The following is an 18,458-nucleotide window of genomic DNA, read 5'->3' on the forward strand; positions in this document are numbered from 1 at the left end:
CCTCGACAAATAAATAAATGGTAATTCGAACCAAGTATTGGTCTTAGATTAACGCGTTAAACTAAACAAATTTCAAATTTATATATATTATAACATCTTATTAATCTGCATGTGTCGAAACAAAATTTACTTGTAATGACGAAAGAATTGTAATTCAAATTTGAAAATACAATATACACATAAAATAATCATAATTAGTTATAGTAATAACTGTTAAAAATACAAAAAGAATATCATGAAACAATATCAAATCTGTATCTTGACTTTAAATCGTTCACACGAAGTAGTCAAAATTAATTGAGCTTTCGATTTTAAAAATAAAACAATCGCAGACCAGTTCCGCTCGCGAGAAATTTTATTCAATCCGGCAACCAGATGTTAGAAATAGGAAATTGTTTATTATTTCATGGCAAACGGACACGACTCGCATTCACATCACTACAACTGTGTACAACGTAATGTAACTAATTCGTTACAACTATGAATGTTTACAAGAAATTGTATGAAAACTCCTTAATTAACATCTATAATAGATATACTTGGTGGTTTATAATGTCCTGGTATTTATAGTGTAATGAAGTCAAAAAAAAACTTTAAAAAAATACAATAATTGGAAGAAGAAAAAATTACGTTATATCAAATACGGTTATCTCATAAGTCATAATTAAAACTAATGTAAAAATACTATAGCTGACTCGCAAACGTTGTTTTGCCATATATGCTATTAACCCCCTTAATCCGCCCCCTTATAACTTAGATGTATGAAAAATAGATGTTGGCCGATTCTCAGACCTACCCGATATGCCCACAAAATTTTATTAAAATCGGTTGAGCCGTTTCGCAGGAGTTCAATGTTTAACACCATGATACGAGAATTTTATATATTAGATAATAAACCCAACATCTGTATAACTAATACGAAGCGGTACTAAAATAAATCCTTTTCAGACTTGACTAAAAAGGAAACTAAATGTTTTACTAAAATTTACAAAACATTACATATTTTTCTCTCGTCTTCATGATATTATCAGAACATACCTCTCATCCTAGGAACTAGTTTTTATTAAATGTCGTGCTTCAATACGAAACAAATAGATCTTTTTTATTCCTATTAATATCAGAAGTAACTTTCTCGTTCATAAAAAGGCAATGACCGGTACAGTTCTCGAACTAATCGAGATCCCTCTACTGGTTTCCACTACCCTCGTTAAGGTAGTCTTTGAGATATATCTTCCTGAACGAGATGTTACGCAAACTATCTTAAGGTCTAAGATACAGATTAAGAAATATATACCCTCGTGTGTATAAAACGATAGTGATCCATTACATATGCAAGATAATACATGTATCAATACATTTCTGATGGGTTGCCTAATATAATGTCGCCCAAACGTTAATAATTCATAAAATGATTATTTAAATGAGTCTAATTCCTCTATTTATTTAACTCAACAATATAGCATTAGCTGAGAAAGTATACTCTAATGAAGTGAAAAAAACAAGGGTTGTCTATTTCCCACGTACAGGTATGTTAACGAAGATAATATACCCTCGTCTGTTATTTAATCGATCTATATGTTTAATGAAATCTTATTGTATTTACATTTAAATCGCATAGGGTTGCCTTATTAAAACCTTCATTTAATATATGATTGCCTAGATTTAATGTCTTAATATACGAGCTATTCCGACAAGTCAGTTCATGTCGTTCCTCCCAAACGAGAGAGGGTATATATTTCTAACTCAGATCTCGTACTATTTAGATAAGATGTACAATGCAGTTTTCACCCGATTCTTCGAAAAGTATACAAAATGTATAAATTATTTATTGTTACATGACTCAACTATCTTTGACTAATTACTTTTAAATTTATTTGCTTTAATGAGCTCGTTAGTTACCTTGTGAATCATCGCCATATAGTGTTTTAAATAGAAGCGTAAATAGGTAAAATAATTAAATATAAAGACCGATTAAAGTTCATACGTCATATTTGTATAAAATAATGTCATAAATGAAATAGTTTTAACTGATTTGTAGAGAGACGCCTTGAAGAGTGGTAACGATGATAATGAATATAAGTAGTCAAGCGTTAATCTGCATTAATGTGTTGTAGTCAAAGACTCTCGGACGAACCGGTATAGTTATTAAGGTTTATATCAAAACCAATCTTAAAAGTCGGCGACGATTACAACCGACGATATTTAGTACTGAAACTTATTTTCTATTAGGTCACAAAACATGTCATAAATCTCATTATATTATCTTATATTGAATATTTGAATAATTAATAATAAAATATAAAGTTATTGAACGCGGTAATCGCAATACTTCCTCTTTCATTCGAAAAAACTTGAGAGTAAGGAGTCTCTATAAAAGGTTATCCTACGATTCAAAGCAACGGGTGCCAGTACACATAAATGTCAACCAAATCGGTAATAAAAACTGCATGTCGGTGAAACCGCGAAGCAAATCTAGACTCATAAAGTACATAAATAGATTTAAACTTACGAAACTTAAGAAAAAACAGGCAACAGTGAAAACGACGTTGTGACAAAGCAGTTTCATAATTAGTTAAATGAAAAAAAAAAACATCTCCAATAGTGAGAAAATTAAAATAATTAAATAAAAAACATAACATTGGGGCAACATCAATATTATCTCTCTCGGAACATCGTGCAACATCCTCACTGATATAATTCGCTCACAACTATACGTAAAATTATTAAAAATATTTTTTTAAGTCGCAACGTTTTATTAAGTCTTACGATCAATATAAATTATACTAACAATATTACAAATTCATTTCAATAAAGTAATTGTTAAATATACACACAAGTTAATTACGAAACGTTTTATATGTGAAGAGAAAACGTTATCAACGATATATCTAAACTAATTAGCGTTGTTAAATGTATTAAAATATATATATATAACGTAGAAATCTTATGAAAACAATAATTATGTATCATTAAACAGACGTAAAATTCTTTTCAAATAGAGAGAGCTACGAATTTTTGTAGTTGCCGAGAATGACCTAGATGTGTATTTAAGTCTGATCCTTAACCTGGGGAGTGCACTTAGTAGGGTGGCAAGCTCGGAGCCTGTGGGCTGTGAGAGGTGGAGGTGGGGTCGCTACGGAGTTTAAAGGATGTGCAACGTAATACCGCTGATTAAAAATCGCCATGCTAAGTTAGCTTTAGATATATCATATTGAATTAAATTCGATAGCAAAATAATTTGTACAATATCTAGTTACGTTAAATAAAAACATATTTCAAAGCAATATGTATTAGACACATAATACAAAATTGCTGGGTGTGAAGAGAAATTAAAGGCTTATAACCAAAACTGGAACAGGGTGCTATGATAAGTACAACTTATTAGGTAATACGTTACATGCATTAAACAAGTTTAGAAAATGTTTTATAGGAAGTTAAATATGCATTTTACTTTCCTAGAGATTTATTGATGCAATAAACAATTCATGTTAAATCTTAATCAATTAATTGAAGATACAAAGTGCGATGTTTCGAGCTACGAATGTGCAAAGTTCACGATCTGCAATTTATTAAATAAAAGAAAAGGCATAGAAGCACGAGTACGGCCATGAGAATTTCAGTGCTTACGAAACATTAGGAAAACGTAATTCTAATATAGAAAGGCCAATCAAAACTTCGACAAATTTGGATATATATACTTTTGTACAGTATAATACTTAAAAATACATTCACTCGTTTAATAAAATACGATAGAGGCATCAGACCGTCTTGAAAATTCGGTAAGATTTCAATTGTCAGTTTATAGGCTATAAATAATCATGCTGTAACTCAAAAGAGCTAATCAAACTATCCATCACAATTTATACCTACAATTACTTCTAAGACAGCTTCCTGTATACATATTTGTGCAGTTCATTCATTGCTATTTTACAGCACCTACCATCTTCCAACTAACAAAATTTCTGTCCTATAGTTTTCTGAAAAATATATCTAAGCGATAAGATAAACAGTTATACTATATTTATAAGTATTCATTTCAATTTGAGTTCTAAATATGTGGTACACATCAAAAAATAATTTCATATTTACAGTAATATTTGGTCAACGCCGAAATATTGGTTGGTACTAATCCGATTAAAAAAAAAAACCGTGTATCAAAAAGGTTGTGTACAAAATAGTGCCTAATATAATAACACAAGTGGTTCCGCAAAGTACATCTAGTGTCCATAATCTCATTGCTATGGCAAACGATCAATACGAGCTTGCCACTTGAAATCCAGTAGGAATATTCTGTCAAGTTAATGGAAATCCTAATTGATAAAGCACCCCGGGCAATACTCGGTATCTGGTTGAAGGGTATCTCTGCTGCCGTATTTAAACTTTTCGTTAATTACTAATTTCATTTATATATATCTATATCTTGGTTAATTTTTCTCAGTAAAATGTTTTGAATATAGATTGTCCTCGATCATAATGTATAATTTATGCAAATTTCTATTTAAAAATAATATATTTAAATTCCTTGATAAGCTATTTAAACTTCACTCTATTTTAAAATTTTTATTCGATAAATTCTATAGAAAACCTATTAACTTTTTACACGTTTATGCATTTTATTAGAAAAATTTATTTCCTTCCGAGCGTCGTAAACACAAGGAACGTGACTATGCATACAGACCATTCTAATGGAATTTGAACAAAACTATGAAATGAATTTGTTTTTAAGCAAGCTCTGTAACATTGGCTGAATATTAATGTACATTTGCGTTAAAATTTGAAAAACACAATACATAATTTTTTTAGTTGGACTCCTACTAAAACATATTGTAACTTTTATTAAAATGTGCCAGTAGTTTGGAATCAAAACAGAACTTTTTTTATTATTAGCTAGATCTACCCAACGATAAAAATAAAAAAAAAACAACAACAATAGTTAAATTCACGATTATGTTACACATTCATTTGATTTTGCGATTTATAATTGTATTACAATGTATAAACACATTATATCATACGAAGTACGGCGACGTCGAGCTAGTGTTATATGTATTGATTTTTCTGACCCGAAACTGTTGCAGTGGTAATAAAAATAGTAATGACATTATTTCTAACCTTAATAACACAAGTGTCGAAAAATTACTTATACTTTCAACATTCGTTGTGTGTATATGTGCGTACGTAGGTTTATATGTATGTGTGTATGCGTTTTACTTTCTTCATTGTGTTTATATGACAAGCCTTGTCTTTGCCTTATCTTCGGTGACATTGTCTATGTGATTGTATAGATATAGTTTTACTTCACTATACTGATTTTTTGGAAACAAGTATTATTATATTTACAACATTAAATTTGGGTTTTTTACTTAGTAGCATTAACTCAAAAGTACATTTTTAAATTTTTTAATCTTAGATGATCAATGAATATAACACAGTCGTAAAAACAAAAACACTTATTCACTATAATAAAAAATTGAGAATCTCTAATGGCAAAAATAATGCCACAAATGCCAGCTTCTAAAAGGACTACAGTTTATATCTTCTTAACAATCAGGTATTTAGCAAGATGACCTGAATGGTTCACCAGAAACAATGTTTAGTTACCATTCCTCTTCATACTGTTCCCTTTGTTATCCCATCTAATAAACGAGCTTTCTAAGGCAAACACTTTTTAAAACAAACGAACCAACTTTTAAAAATTGTATTAGTATAAATATTTAGACTGTTAAGAAGAACTGTATCGCGTGTTTGTGTGTGTCTGTGTGTCTCTATGATTAAGGATTACTCATTTCATTAGTATACATACATTTACGCATATTAATGTTAGAAAATATAAAAAAAAACTTAATTTAAATAATGGTTATAATTAATAGACACGTAAAATATAATCACGCATTCTACGTTTTTAATTAGAATAACTTTAACTGTTGATACAAGCACATAATTATAGAACCAGTTTTAGGATGAAATAAAAAAAAAATATATTAAAAATTTAAATCAATTAGATTGTTTAAAATTGTCTTTTATTATGAAGTTGGTATTATTTAAAGCTAACACAATTCATAGTTAGAAAAAATAATCCTTGAATGCTTGCTTTTTTTGTAAAAAAAAAAATATGATAAGTAATAATAAAGACTATTGGTCGAAATTCGACTATATGTAATTTAAATTAAAAGTTTTAAAATTATTAAGATTCTTTTGTCAAAGACTATAACTTCTATAATAATAAAAAAAGAGTACAGTGTGTCAAATACATGGTAGTGTTGTTTTTTTTTTTTTTTTTTTTTTTAATTTTTATTATTGTTTTAATGTATTTTTATGCATAATTAAAAAAAATAGCATATATAAACTATAAGTGTGCGAAAGTTCATACTCCTCCGTCCGCGCAATTTTCGTAAAAAGGGGTACAAAGTTTTTGCTTCTCGTATTAATATATAGATTACAAACTAACTACACTTCATGGTTTTACATCTAAACGATAAAGTACGAAAGACAAGACACACCAAAGCCGTAATTATCAAACTAAAACGACAGTTGTTCTGTTTCTGCCATAAAAAAAAAAAAATCTATTCGCTTTTGAATTGAAATTATTTACTGATTATGAATACTAGAAAGGTGACGATTATAAAATGCAGTGAGGTGATAATGTATAAATAAAAAATAACTGATCTGTTTCTTTTTAGCTTTTCTTCTTCAAAGAGTGAAAATTATAATTCATCAATCAACTATCGAAAAAAAATCTTATCGACTATGAATTCAAAATCAGAAGCACTAAAATTATTTTAATCTTCATAAAAATTACTGATCTTAAAGTAACTGTGGGATGAAAATAGTTTATCTTTCTTAAATAAAAGTTTTGTATATTTTCTAAACAAACATCAGTTGAGGTAGAGAATGATGTCATTGTAACGATTCAACTATTGAAAAAGGAAACATCAATTACTCACAATAAAATCTATACATATGAAAGCATCTGTATGAGCCATTTCTAATGTACATAAATAAAAAAATACTTTAGAAAAATACTTGGTGTGTTATTTATTAAGCTTGGCACAAAAAAAAATTGTTTCTACTTTGTATTCATTAATTACTTTGTTTATTAATCCTTTTTATTCTTTTACTCTCAATAGTATGAATTGGGACAGAACTTTGTGTGTACTAGCATTATATACTTTAAAATAGACTCCATATATACATTAACAATAGAAAACCAAGTATGAAAAGTCTTGCATTTTTATCTTTAGTATATTAATTACAAAAAATATCAATTAATAAGAAAATTTACTGAGTAGCCTATCCCCGACTAACATATACTCTTCAATTAGTATTACAAACCTCCTCAGTTATTTAATGAAAAATCTGCTATAATCATTAAGACAAAATAATAATCTTTAATTACGATTGTATAATTAATTTCATAAAATTCATCTTACTATTCCAATTTGCATATTATAATTGTGTTTGCTCGCAAACGAAAAAAAAACCGACTTCAATTACATCGACAAGTAATACAACGTAGATCGACGAAAAAATAGTCAAGCAACTACGCGTTATCAAAGATTACTCAAAAAGTAGTTATCAGATCTCGATAAAATTTATATGTGACCACATGATAAACATCTGCTTTCGATAAAATTAAAAATTATTAAAATCGGTACACCCAGTAAAAAGTTATTGTGGATTTTCAAGAGTTTCCCTCGATTTCTCTGGGGTCCCATCATCAGATCCTGGTTTTCTTATCACGGTACCAAACTAGGGATATCCCCTTTCCAACAAAAAAAGAATTATCAAAATCGGTACATCCAGTAGAAAGTTATGCGGTATAATACAACGTAGGTCGACGAAAAAAGCGTCAAGTAAAAACGCATTATTAGATATAACTCGAAAAGTAGTTGTTAGATCTCAAATAAATTTAAATGGGACCAATTGGCACACACCACTTTTCGATTAAAACAAAATTTTTCGAAATTTGTCTACCCGGTCAAAAGTTCTGATGTAACATACATAAAAGAATTTATAAAGTAATTTTTGATTATTTATTTCATAATAAAGCCCCAATTTCACTGCTAGGCATAGGCCTGCTTCCATATGTAGAAGCATCAAAGCTTAATCCACCACACTGTTTCAATGTGGGTTGGCGGATATATACTATGAGTAACGATCACTATCAGGTGTATCAGGTCATTATAGCAACCGCGGCGGACAGCTTAAGGTGCTCTCTGAGGCACAGTGGGGAGACCCACAAGAACTAACATCCAGACCAGAAATAAATATTTGTATAAACACGAATATCTACTCCGAGCGGGAATCGAACCGCAACCGTCGGCGTTTAGGCTCCACCGACACGGCACACGCACCATTACACCAGAGCGGTTTTTGTATTAATTAAATTAAAACCTATAATCATTTTATCTTATACCACAGATAAAGCCATTAATAACTAAACAAATTAGAAATATAAACAAAGTTTGTTTGTTTAGATTTCCACTCCAATAGGAAAGTCTTTGATAAACAAATACGACCTTGATGGAAATAGAAGGATACCTCTTTTATCAAAATAATAAATTCCTTTAATCTAATAAAAAAGATTAATATGTTTGAGTTTTCATATATATATTTTTTTCTTTTTTATTTATTATAAATTGCTATCTTAAACATATTCAATTCTTGGAAAGCTTCATAAAAGTATATAATAAATATAGTAAATATACTACTTCTAGCAAAAATAATAGAACTTTTTTTTCTTCGTTGTCAAAATTCGACCATAATTAATTTAAATTATAAGTTTGAACATTATTAAGGTTCTGTTGGCAGAGACTACTTGTATAATAATAAACAAAAGAGTATATATGTGTGTGTATGTCAAATACATGGTAGAGTGTGTAATAGTTTTTTTTTTTTTTTTTTATTGATTTAATGTGTTTTTTAATAATAATTTTAAAAAATATTAGCATTCTGCACTCCTTCTCTATATAGACTATAGGTGTGCAAAATTTCATATTCCTCCACCCATGCAATATTTGTAAAAAGGGGTACAAAGACATGGCTTCACGTACTAATACATTGATTATCATCAATTCAATATGCATACAACATAAATTCAATTTATCTTGTTTATCTTATTAGATGAATACAGAGATTAATAATATATTATTAAAAATATACTTAAAATTATAAATAAACTATTAGTCTTAAATACGAACTAAATGTAATCTTCACCCATCTGCTTAATGGATAAAAATTAAGTGATTATCTTTAGTCTGTTAAAAATAAAATGTGAAAAAGTTAGCTGGAAAATTCCTAGCCAGGCTATATTTGGCAACTGTCATTCAAAGCAGACTTTTAACAGGCAAGCCTATATCATCGTATTTGCAATGAAACTGATCATTTCGATGTAAGATTTATTTATTAAACATGCGGGTGAAAGTAATTAGAACATTATTTATTAATATACCTGCATAACGGTCACCTCTGTGTCTAAATGCAGAAAACCGAGCCCACAACAATACAATACAATATACCTGTTTATACCTCCAACTGTTAATATCTCCTTATATCCGTCAATCCGCATAGGAGCAGTGTGATTGATTAAGCTCTTATTCTTCTACATGGGAAAAGAGGCCTATGGCCAGCAGTGGGTTATTACAGTAGTAATGCCAGGAAAATAATTGACAACACCACATTTGCATTTTCTACAGGTTTCATACTGTCAATGGACAACCACATGGAAAGGTCCAGAGGGTAAAAGGAGGAGAGGTCGGCCACTAGCACGCTGGGCAGATGTCATATGTCATGACGTCGTGGAGATAGCAGGGCCTAACTGGGTATGGGAGGCTCAAGATAGAAATCAATGGCAATCTCTGAAAGAGGCCTTCACCTCATAGAGGGTTCTGGTGTACAGACAAATACTTTTTATTACTAGATAATTGTTATAATTTTTTTTTCCAATAGCAAATTTTTTTATTTTTATCAATTTTTGTAATCAATTTTTGTACAAAAAACAGAAATAAAAGGCTTTTTATTTTATTTTATTTTTATTTTATCATACTGTCAATAGGTATTAAATATATTCTTTAACCTAAAAGGTGCATGTTTAAGAAAAAATGTATATTTTTTTTAAATTTATAACTAAAAACAGCCTGACCTGGATTTATCCGGCAACCCTCACGAGATTATTTTTCTAATATACTAAAATAAATACAAAATCACTTTCATCCATTAAGCAAAGGGGTGAAGTTCGTTTAATTCGTATCTCTACTATATATTTATGTTCTTTCGTTAAGATTTCATAGTTTAAAACACCAAATTTTGATACATCTCAGTTTATGTTGGTATTTGTTTATTTTTTATACATTTTACTAAATCCAAACGTATATATTTTAATAAACAAAATCAAAACAGACTTAATAGTTTGGGATTAATTTCTGTCTCTAGTTTTTAACATTATGACTATTAAAAGCAAAACCTATTTTATTACCAATGAAACCTATTTATAAGCATAATAAAATTCACACCAAAAACTCAAGTATACAGTTGTTTGTACTTGACATTCTTAGAATAAACATTTTGCTCTGATTCATATGAGATAATCTAAATTATTTTGAAAGTAAATCATGCTAGACATACATTATCATTTTGTGCTTTGAAAATATGTCAAGTTGTTCTGTATAACAACTTAGCACACAACAGTTTTACAAATACAGTAAGCATCTATCTATCTAGTATTTTGTTTTACACTGAATTGCTTTACAATTTTCTTTGGTCTAAATATCATTTATAATTTATTTTATAAATTTATAATCGTATCCATCATTTCCGTACCTCGTCTATAAATATCCTATTCAATTAGGCTATTTGACCGACGTGAAATGTAATTTGTAGATACCTGGGTGTGGTGATATAAACAACAAATTCTACCGCAATAAACAGGTGATAGTATCCAATATAAATAAGAAAACAATCACCTATATGTTAGTGAATAGATGGATGATCAGTTTCCACACATTACATACACAATCGCGTTCTTACCTATGTATATACATGAATCATTCCAGATAGGTATGATATATATGTGGATACCAAAGTAAATTATGATTAACTACATAAACAAAATCTGAAGAGTACATATCTAATAAGGCGATTAGTAAAATTAAAGCTTTATTACCTTATCGCATAACGTTTTCACTTGGTTTTCTGTCAATTGCTTGCATTCGTTTAGCTGTTCTATCCATTGATCCAATTCTTTTAATGACGCCTTGTCCTCCATACTTTGTGTCTGTGAATTAACGCACTAGTCGTTAACTTCGTTTTAAGATATATTTATCTATTAAATGTACACAAAACCATGCGAATTTTGTATTTTTCACTGTGTCCAGAAATACTGACTATGGCAGACACTTACAAAATGGCGTAGGTACCACTTGCGTGACGTCAATTTGGTTCAAAAGAACGACGGTGTCCCCCAAGCGGAATACAATGGCACCACAAGATGATGCCAAATATTGATGCATTCACTAATTCGAAAATTTGAAGCTAGCAAAAATAAATTAACAGAACCTATATTTTGAAAGTAATAATATTTCTACACTGTAAACTAAATACTACAACATATAACACAAAGTTAATAATTTTTAAGTTCACTTTTCCAACGATTGCTCATGTAAGTACTTTGATAAAATAGCAACACTCAAAAATGTACGATTAATTAGTTAATACATAATTTAAACACAACGGATTTTTTTCTATGTACTAATTGTTTCTTTTTGTTTGCATATTTTTTTTTCCTCTTACCTATAGTATAAACCATGTAAAAAATTATTTTTTTCAATGTAAAACAAAGTAATTGCAATTAATGTAATTAATGCGTTCATCAAAATAAGTTGTTTGATGAATAAGTACTACAATAGAATTTAAAAAAAATAAAAAAATATGTAGATCATTCACGCTTACTTTTAATTGGGCATTCGGTATAGATTTAACCACAAGCTGGGATTTATCTAATATAAAATCCATTTCGTACGGAATGTGGACAAACAATTTTTTTTCTATAACCCAAAAATACTAGCTTCGCAGAAATAATAGTTTTATCATTAATACTTTATTTTAGTGTAACTGTCAGAAAAAAAACTAGCTATGAAAACTAGGCTAATCTTTTGATTTAAAATTTTGAATGTCAATTTGTCAATGTGACAGCTAGCATTTGCTTTTAAATATTTTCATAACAGTAATTCTTTATTCTAGTCCAGTCAAATAAATTTTTAAATCACAATTTTGACACTCAACTGTGCATTTTTGATATAATGTAGTTTTAATGCTACAAAAACATTTTGTAAAGGTTTTCGATTGTGCAACCTCGAAAACGGTAAAAGTTAGACACTAAAGTTCTAATTAATATTTGTAGTTTCAAATTTTATAAAAAAATAGGTTCTATGACTTTTTTCTCCGGGAAAAATTAGCCCAGTTCGGGAAGTTTTTAAGTAAAAAATCATAGATATTAGAGAGATAAGTGGATTACAGTGGTGGGGGTACATCGGCTTAATGGTTTCTTCTTCTTCATCTTTAGGATAATGGCTTTCAATAACCTACCCCACCCCAGCCCGCAAAATAATGATATTTGTAATAAAAAAAATACTAATTGATAGATTTTGAATTGCTCAATTCAACTACGTTGTCCTTTTAAATTGCTCACCTCAAATTATATAATTATAAATCAAAATTAAAAAAAAAAACAAATATTTTCAAACTCCTATATCTTTCGATGTATACAATATTTTAAATTGCTCAAAGTGTTAAAAAACTGCTCAAGTTGCATTTATAATTGCTCAAGTATAGTTTGGAACAGATCCACTTCCCTTAATTTTTAAATAAATATAAATAGTTTGCACAAATAAAATATTGATATTTGTAAAAAAAAAAAATACTAATCGATACATTTTCAATAGCTCAATTCGACTACGTTGTCCTTTTAAATTGCTCACCTCAAATTATTTAATTATAAATTAAAAAAGTCGTTGAAAAATATTCTTTTATCAATATTTTCAAACTCGTATATCTTTTGATGTATACAATATTTTAAATTGCTCAACGTGTTAAAACCCTGCTGAAGTTGCATTTATAATTGCTCAAGTACAGATTTGAACAGCTCCACTTTCCTTAATTTTTAAATAAATATATAAAGTTGGAACAAATTTAACGTTTATATCGATAAAGTGAGCGCTGCAGATGCGCATAGACAATGATGGGAAGCCAAAAAAATTGCGGATATTCGTAATAAAAAGATGCTAATCGTTCGATTTTCAATAGCTCAATTCAACTATGTTGGCCTTTTAAATTGCTCACTTCAAATTATTTAATTAAAAATCAAAAAAGTCGTTGAAAAAAATTCATTTATCAATATTTTCAAACTCCTATATCTTTTGATGTATACAATATTTTAAATTGCTCAACGTGTTAAAACCCTGCTGAAGTTGCATTTATAATTGCTCAAATACAGTTTTGAACAGCTCCGCTTTCCTTAATTTTTAAATAAATATATAAAGTTGGAACTAATTTAACGTTTATATCGATAAAGTGAGCGCTGCAAATGCGCATAGACAATGATGGGAAGCCAAAAAAATTGCGAATATTCGTAATTAAAAGATGCTAATCGTTCGATTTTCAATAGCTCAATTCAACTACGTTGGCCTTTTAAATTGCTCACTTCAAATTATTTAATTAAAAATCAAAAAAGTCGTTGAAAAAAATTCATTTATCAATATTTTCAAACTCCTATATCTTTTGATGTATACAATATTTTAAATTGCTCAAAGTGTTAAAGAACTGCTCAAGTTGCATTTATAATTGCTCAAGTACAGTTTGGAACAGCCCCACTTTACTTAATTTTTAAATAAATATAAATAGTTTGAGCAAATTTAACGTTCATATCATAAGACAGGTGTACGCTGCGCGTACGCATAGACAATGATGCGAAGCAAAAAAATTGCGGATATTCGTAATAAAAAAGATACTAATCGATAGATTTTCAATAGCTCAATTCAACTACGTTGGCCTTTTAAATTGCTCACCTTAAACTATTTAATAGAAGCAACCGGCAATTGAGGATAACAGTGGAAAGTAATGTTACTTTAACAATGTATTTTAATTATACGAGGAAAGTATGAAATCTGCCTGCCAAAAAAGTGGGGCTGTTCCAAACTGAACTTGAGCAATTATAAATGCAACTTGAGCAGTTCTTTAACACTTTGAGCAATTTAAAATATTGTATACATCAAAAGATATAGGAGTTTGAAAATATTGATAAATGAATTTTTTTCAACGACTTTTTTGATTTTTAATTAAATAATTTGAAGTGAGCAATTTAAAAGGCCAACGTAGTTGAATTGAGCTATTGAAAATCGAACGATTAGCATCTTTTAATTACGAATATCCGCAATTTTTTTGGCTTCCCATCATTGTCTATGCGCATCTGCAGCGCTCACTTTATCGATATAAACGTTAAATTTGTTCCAACTTTATATATTTATTTAAAAATTAAGGAAAGTGGAACTGTTCAAATCTGTACTTGAGCAATTATAAATGCAACTTGAGCAGTTCTTTAACACTTTGAGCAATTTAAAATATTGTATACATCAAAAGATATAGGAGTTTGAAAATATTGATAAAGGAATATTTTTCAACGACTTTTTTAATTTATAATTAAATAATTTGAGGTGAGCAATTTAAAAGGACAACGTAGTCGAATTGAGCTATTGAAAATGTATCGATTAGTATTTTTTTTTTTTACAAATATCAATATTTTATTTGTGCAAACTATTTATATTTATTTAAAAATTAAGGGAAGTGGATCTGTTCCAAACTATACTTGAGCAATTATAAATGCAACTTGAGCAGTTTTTTAACACTTTGAGCAATTTAAAATATTGTATACATCGAAAGATATAGGAGTTTGAAAATATTTGTTTTTTTTTTTAAATTTTGATTTTTAATTATATAATTTGAGGTGAGCAATTTAAAAGGCCAACGTAGTTGAATTGAGCTATTGAAAATCGAACGATTAGCATCTTTTAATTACGAATATCCGCAATTTTTTTGGCTTCCTATCATTGTCTATGCGCATCTGCAGCGCTCACTTTATCGATATAAACGTTAAATTTGTTCCAACTTTATATATTTATTTAAAAATTAAGGAAAGTGGAGCTGTTCAAATCTGTACTTGAGCAATTATGAATGCAACTTCAGCAGGGTTTTAACACGTTGAGCAATTTAAAATATTGTATACATCAAAAGATATACGAGTTTGAAAATATTGATAAAAGAATATTTTTCAACGACTTTTTTAATTTATAATTAAATAATTTGAGGTGAGCAATTTAAAAGGACAACGTAGTCGAATTGAGCTATTGAAAATGTATCGATTAGTATTTTTTTTTTTTACAAATATCAATATTTTATTTGTGCAAACTATTTATATTTATTTAAAAATTAAGGGAAGTGGATCTGTTCCAAACTATACTTGAGCAATTATAAATGCAACTTGAGCAGTTTTTTAACACTTTGAGCAATTTAAAATATTGTATACATCGAAAGATATAGGAGTTTGAAAATATTTGTTTTTTTTTTTTAATTTTGATTTTTAATTATATAATTTGAGGTGAGCAATTTAAAAGGACAACGTAGTTGAATTGAGCAATTCAAAATCTATCAATTAGTATTTTTTTTATTACAAATATCATTATTTTGCGGGCTGGGGTGGGGTAGGTCTTTCAATAGAGCTAAATGAGCACAGATGATTTCGCCAATAGAAGAAGGCTTAATGGCTTACAGCCGCCAGAGGCATGACGATCGCTTGGTGTGCTAACGAAGACCGAATAGTCTTCTGTCTCTTTTTCTATCACATGTCATGCATTTATGTTTTAAAATATAACCAATTACAAAGAAACGTCACTCAATATGACCAGTTACAATGAAACGTCAATTAATATAACCAATTACAATGAAGAACGTCAATCAATATAACCAATTACAAAATATAAATGAAGCTTCACCACCGCACCACGTGACAGCACACTGTGATACCAGTGATGTACAGCGGCGTTAATTTGACCTTTGTTTCCTAACATATAATATGATAAAAATTATATACGATAATAAAAATTAATATAGCAATTGAATTAAAAGCGAAATCTGAAAATCAATCCGTTACGATAGTTGGAAATGATATCGACTTACTAATGTTATTAATTTCCTTTTCTTCAAATTCTTAAATCATGTATCAAAAGAAGTCCTGGAAGAAGTGGAAATACACTACATTCAACAAAGAATAACCGAGATCTAAAGTCATTTTTACTTATTGCACATGCATTTGTAGGCTACAATCCAACAAGCGCTATTTTTAAAAAGGAAAAAAGCATCATCTGTCTATTAAAGAAAAAGCCAGATCTAGAAAAAATGATAGCTACAGAATTGAACAATTTTTTGAATTGAAATTTTTCAGACGCATGTGGGTAAAATTTTTACGGATAAAACGGCAAAGTTTTGATGAAACGGCAATGTTTTTGTCGATGGCGCTGGAACGGAAATATAAAGCTTTAGATTTGTATAAATATAACGAGACTTAAAAATTAGTTTTTCAAAGAAGTTTCACTTCTGACATATGTACTTTGTACGCACGAACTTTTTTTCACAATAGCTCAGTTGATACATTATATGAATTTGGCAAAAAAATAATATTAGATCTGTGTGGCTAACGTGATTCTTTATTAGAAATTGGTGACTTGATATTCAAATCATTTACAGCATCAGCGGCTATATTTAAAAAGAGGACGACACGAAGAAGATTGACATCTTTACCACAAATAATCATAATTGTGTGAACACAAGATGTGTATAATTTCAGATTCAAATGTGGTTGCATCGTGCTTAGCAAAGATCCCCATCCCTCCTCTTTAATTAGCAAACGTATTTGACTGGATGACCCCTAATGAGAAAAAATACATATACATGTAATTTCTTCATCAATAAATTATAGTGTTTGAATTATGTTGGCAATTAAAAGAACTTATTCCAAGAGATTAAATAATAGAGGTATCTTTATTATGATAAATTAACTTTACTGAATTCGTAACGTTCCAAGCGCTGGTTCAAACTGACGAAATTTTTCGAACCATCAAAATTATTCTAGCTTATCAACTAGTTCGAACAGTACTGTTGTCTGATACTGATATGTCTCCAATATAAGATACTATTAAATTACTGCCGCAACCTACTATCGTTACACACACCATAAGACCATTAAAGTAAGAAGAGAGATGTAAGATTTAAGCCCGTGGAGTAAAGTTCAACTGTCTTAAAAGCTTTAATTAGCTACATGTAAGAATAGATATATTTATATACCTTATATATATATCGAATTATATACCTTATATATTTGTCGAAAATAATAATAAACATTTTTTTTATCAACCCGATTCCATCCGTGGTTTAGAAGAAACATTATCAATGAGTAAAAGATCCGAACCTAAGTCGATCTGCACCGACTGATAATGGAATGAAACAAACTTTATAATTAATTTCAATCACAATCACTTCAGCCTCATACAGTCCACTGCCGGATGTAGGCCTCCGCAATTTCGTGCCAAAAATGGCGTGAACTCATGTGTGTCGCCCATAGTCTCCACGCTGGGCAGGCGGGTTGGTGACCGCAGAGCGGGCTTTGTCGCACCGAAGACGCTGCTGCCCGTTTTTGGCCTGTGTATCTCAAAGCCAGCAGTTGGATGTTTATCCCACCTTCGGTCGGCTTTTTAAGTTTCAAGGTAATTGTGGAACTGTGTTATCCCTTTTAGTCACCTCTTACGACACCCACGGAAAGAGAGGGGGGTGGCTATATTCTTACAGCAGTAACCACACATATATATTTAATTGAAAATTGCAACATCCAGGGAGCGTCTGAGCTACGTAACGGGGGGGGAGAGGTAAGAGCAAAGCTACGTAGTTTTCTTCAGATGAAAATTTTTTCGTGAAATAAATTTATAATTGTTCAATAATATTGTTCAATAATTCGTACATTTGTAGGAAGGACTTGTGAAATTTTCAGTGCATATTTTGCGTCAAAAAAGATGATGTGATGTGAAGATCGACTTAGGCTCGGATCTTACACCATAACAACGTCAAACCTCTCAATAAAGAAAAATCTATTTCTGATCAGCCTAGTGGAATATATGTAGTTCTTCATAAGGTTAGATCCAATAAAGAAAAATAATGGACAATATCGTTTTAAATTGTTTTATAGTAGTTCAGTAATAATGTAATGTGGCAATTTACTGTGAATATAATGTTGATTTTGTGTTAAATAAAGATGCTATATTTTCCTTTTTTATTTATGTTTATTATATTTATTGTTATTTTGTACGAGTAACAATATACAACAACACAACAACAAGGTTGGTGAATTTCTTTAGTTTTGT

The 18,458-nt window shown here is 29.5% G+C and overlaps 1 protein-coding gene across 1 annotated transcript in view; it reads right to left on the reverse strand.

Annotated features, from left to right (window-relative positions):
* LOC123660422 (serine/threonine-protein phosphatase 2A catalytic subunit beta isoform) overlaps window positions 1–11,268 on the reverse strand; it is a 28,556-nt gene extending 17,288 nt beyond the window's left edge. Inside the window, exon 1 of the mRNA XM_045595508.1 lies at window positions 11,162–11,268. Within this exon, the coding sequence (XP_045451464.1) occupies window positions 11,162–11,263 (102 nt within the window). The 5' untranslated portion in view covers window positions 11,264–11,268. The remainder of the gene's footprint in view (window positions 1–11,161) is intronic.
* Between the last annotated feature and the right edge of the window lie 7,190 nt (window positions 11,269–18,458).

This window comes from Melitaea cinxia, chromosome 15 (assembly GCF_905220565.1).
Source record: "Melitaea cinxia chromosome 15, ilMelCinx1.1, whole genome shotgun sequence".
Taxonomy (NCBI): domain Eukaryota; kingdom Metazoa; phylum Arthropoda; class Insecta; order Lepidoptera; family Nymphalidae; genus Melitaea; species Melitaea cinxia.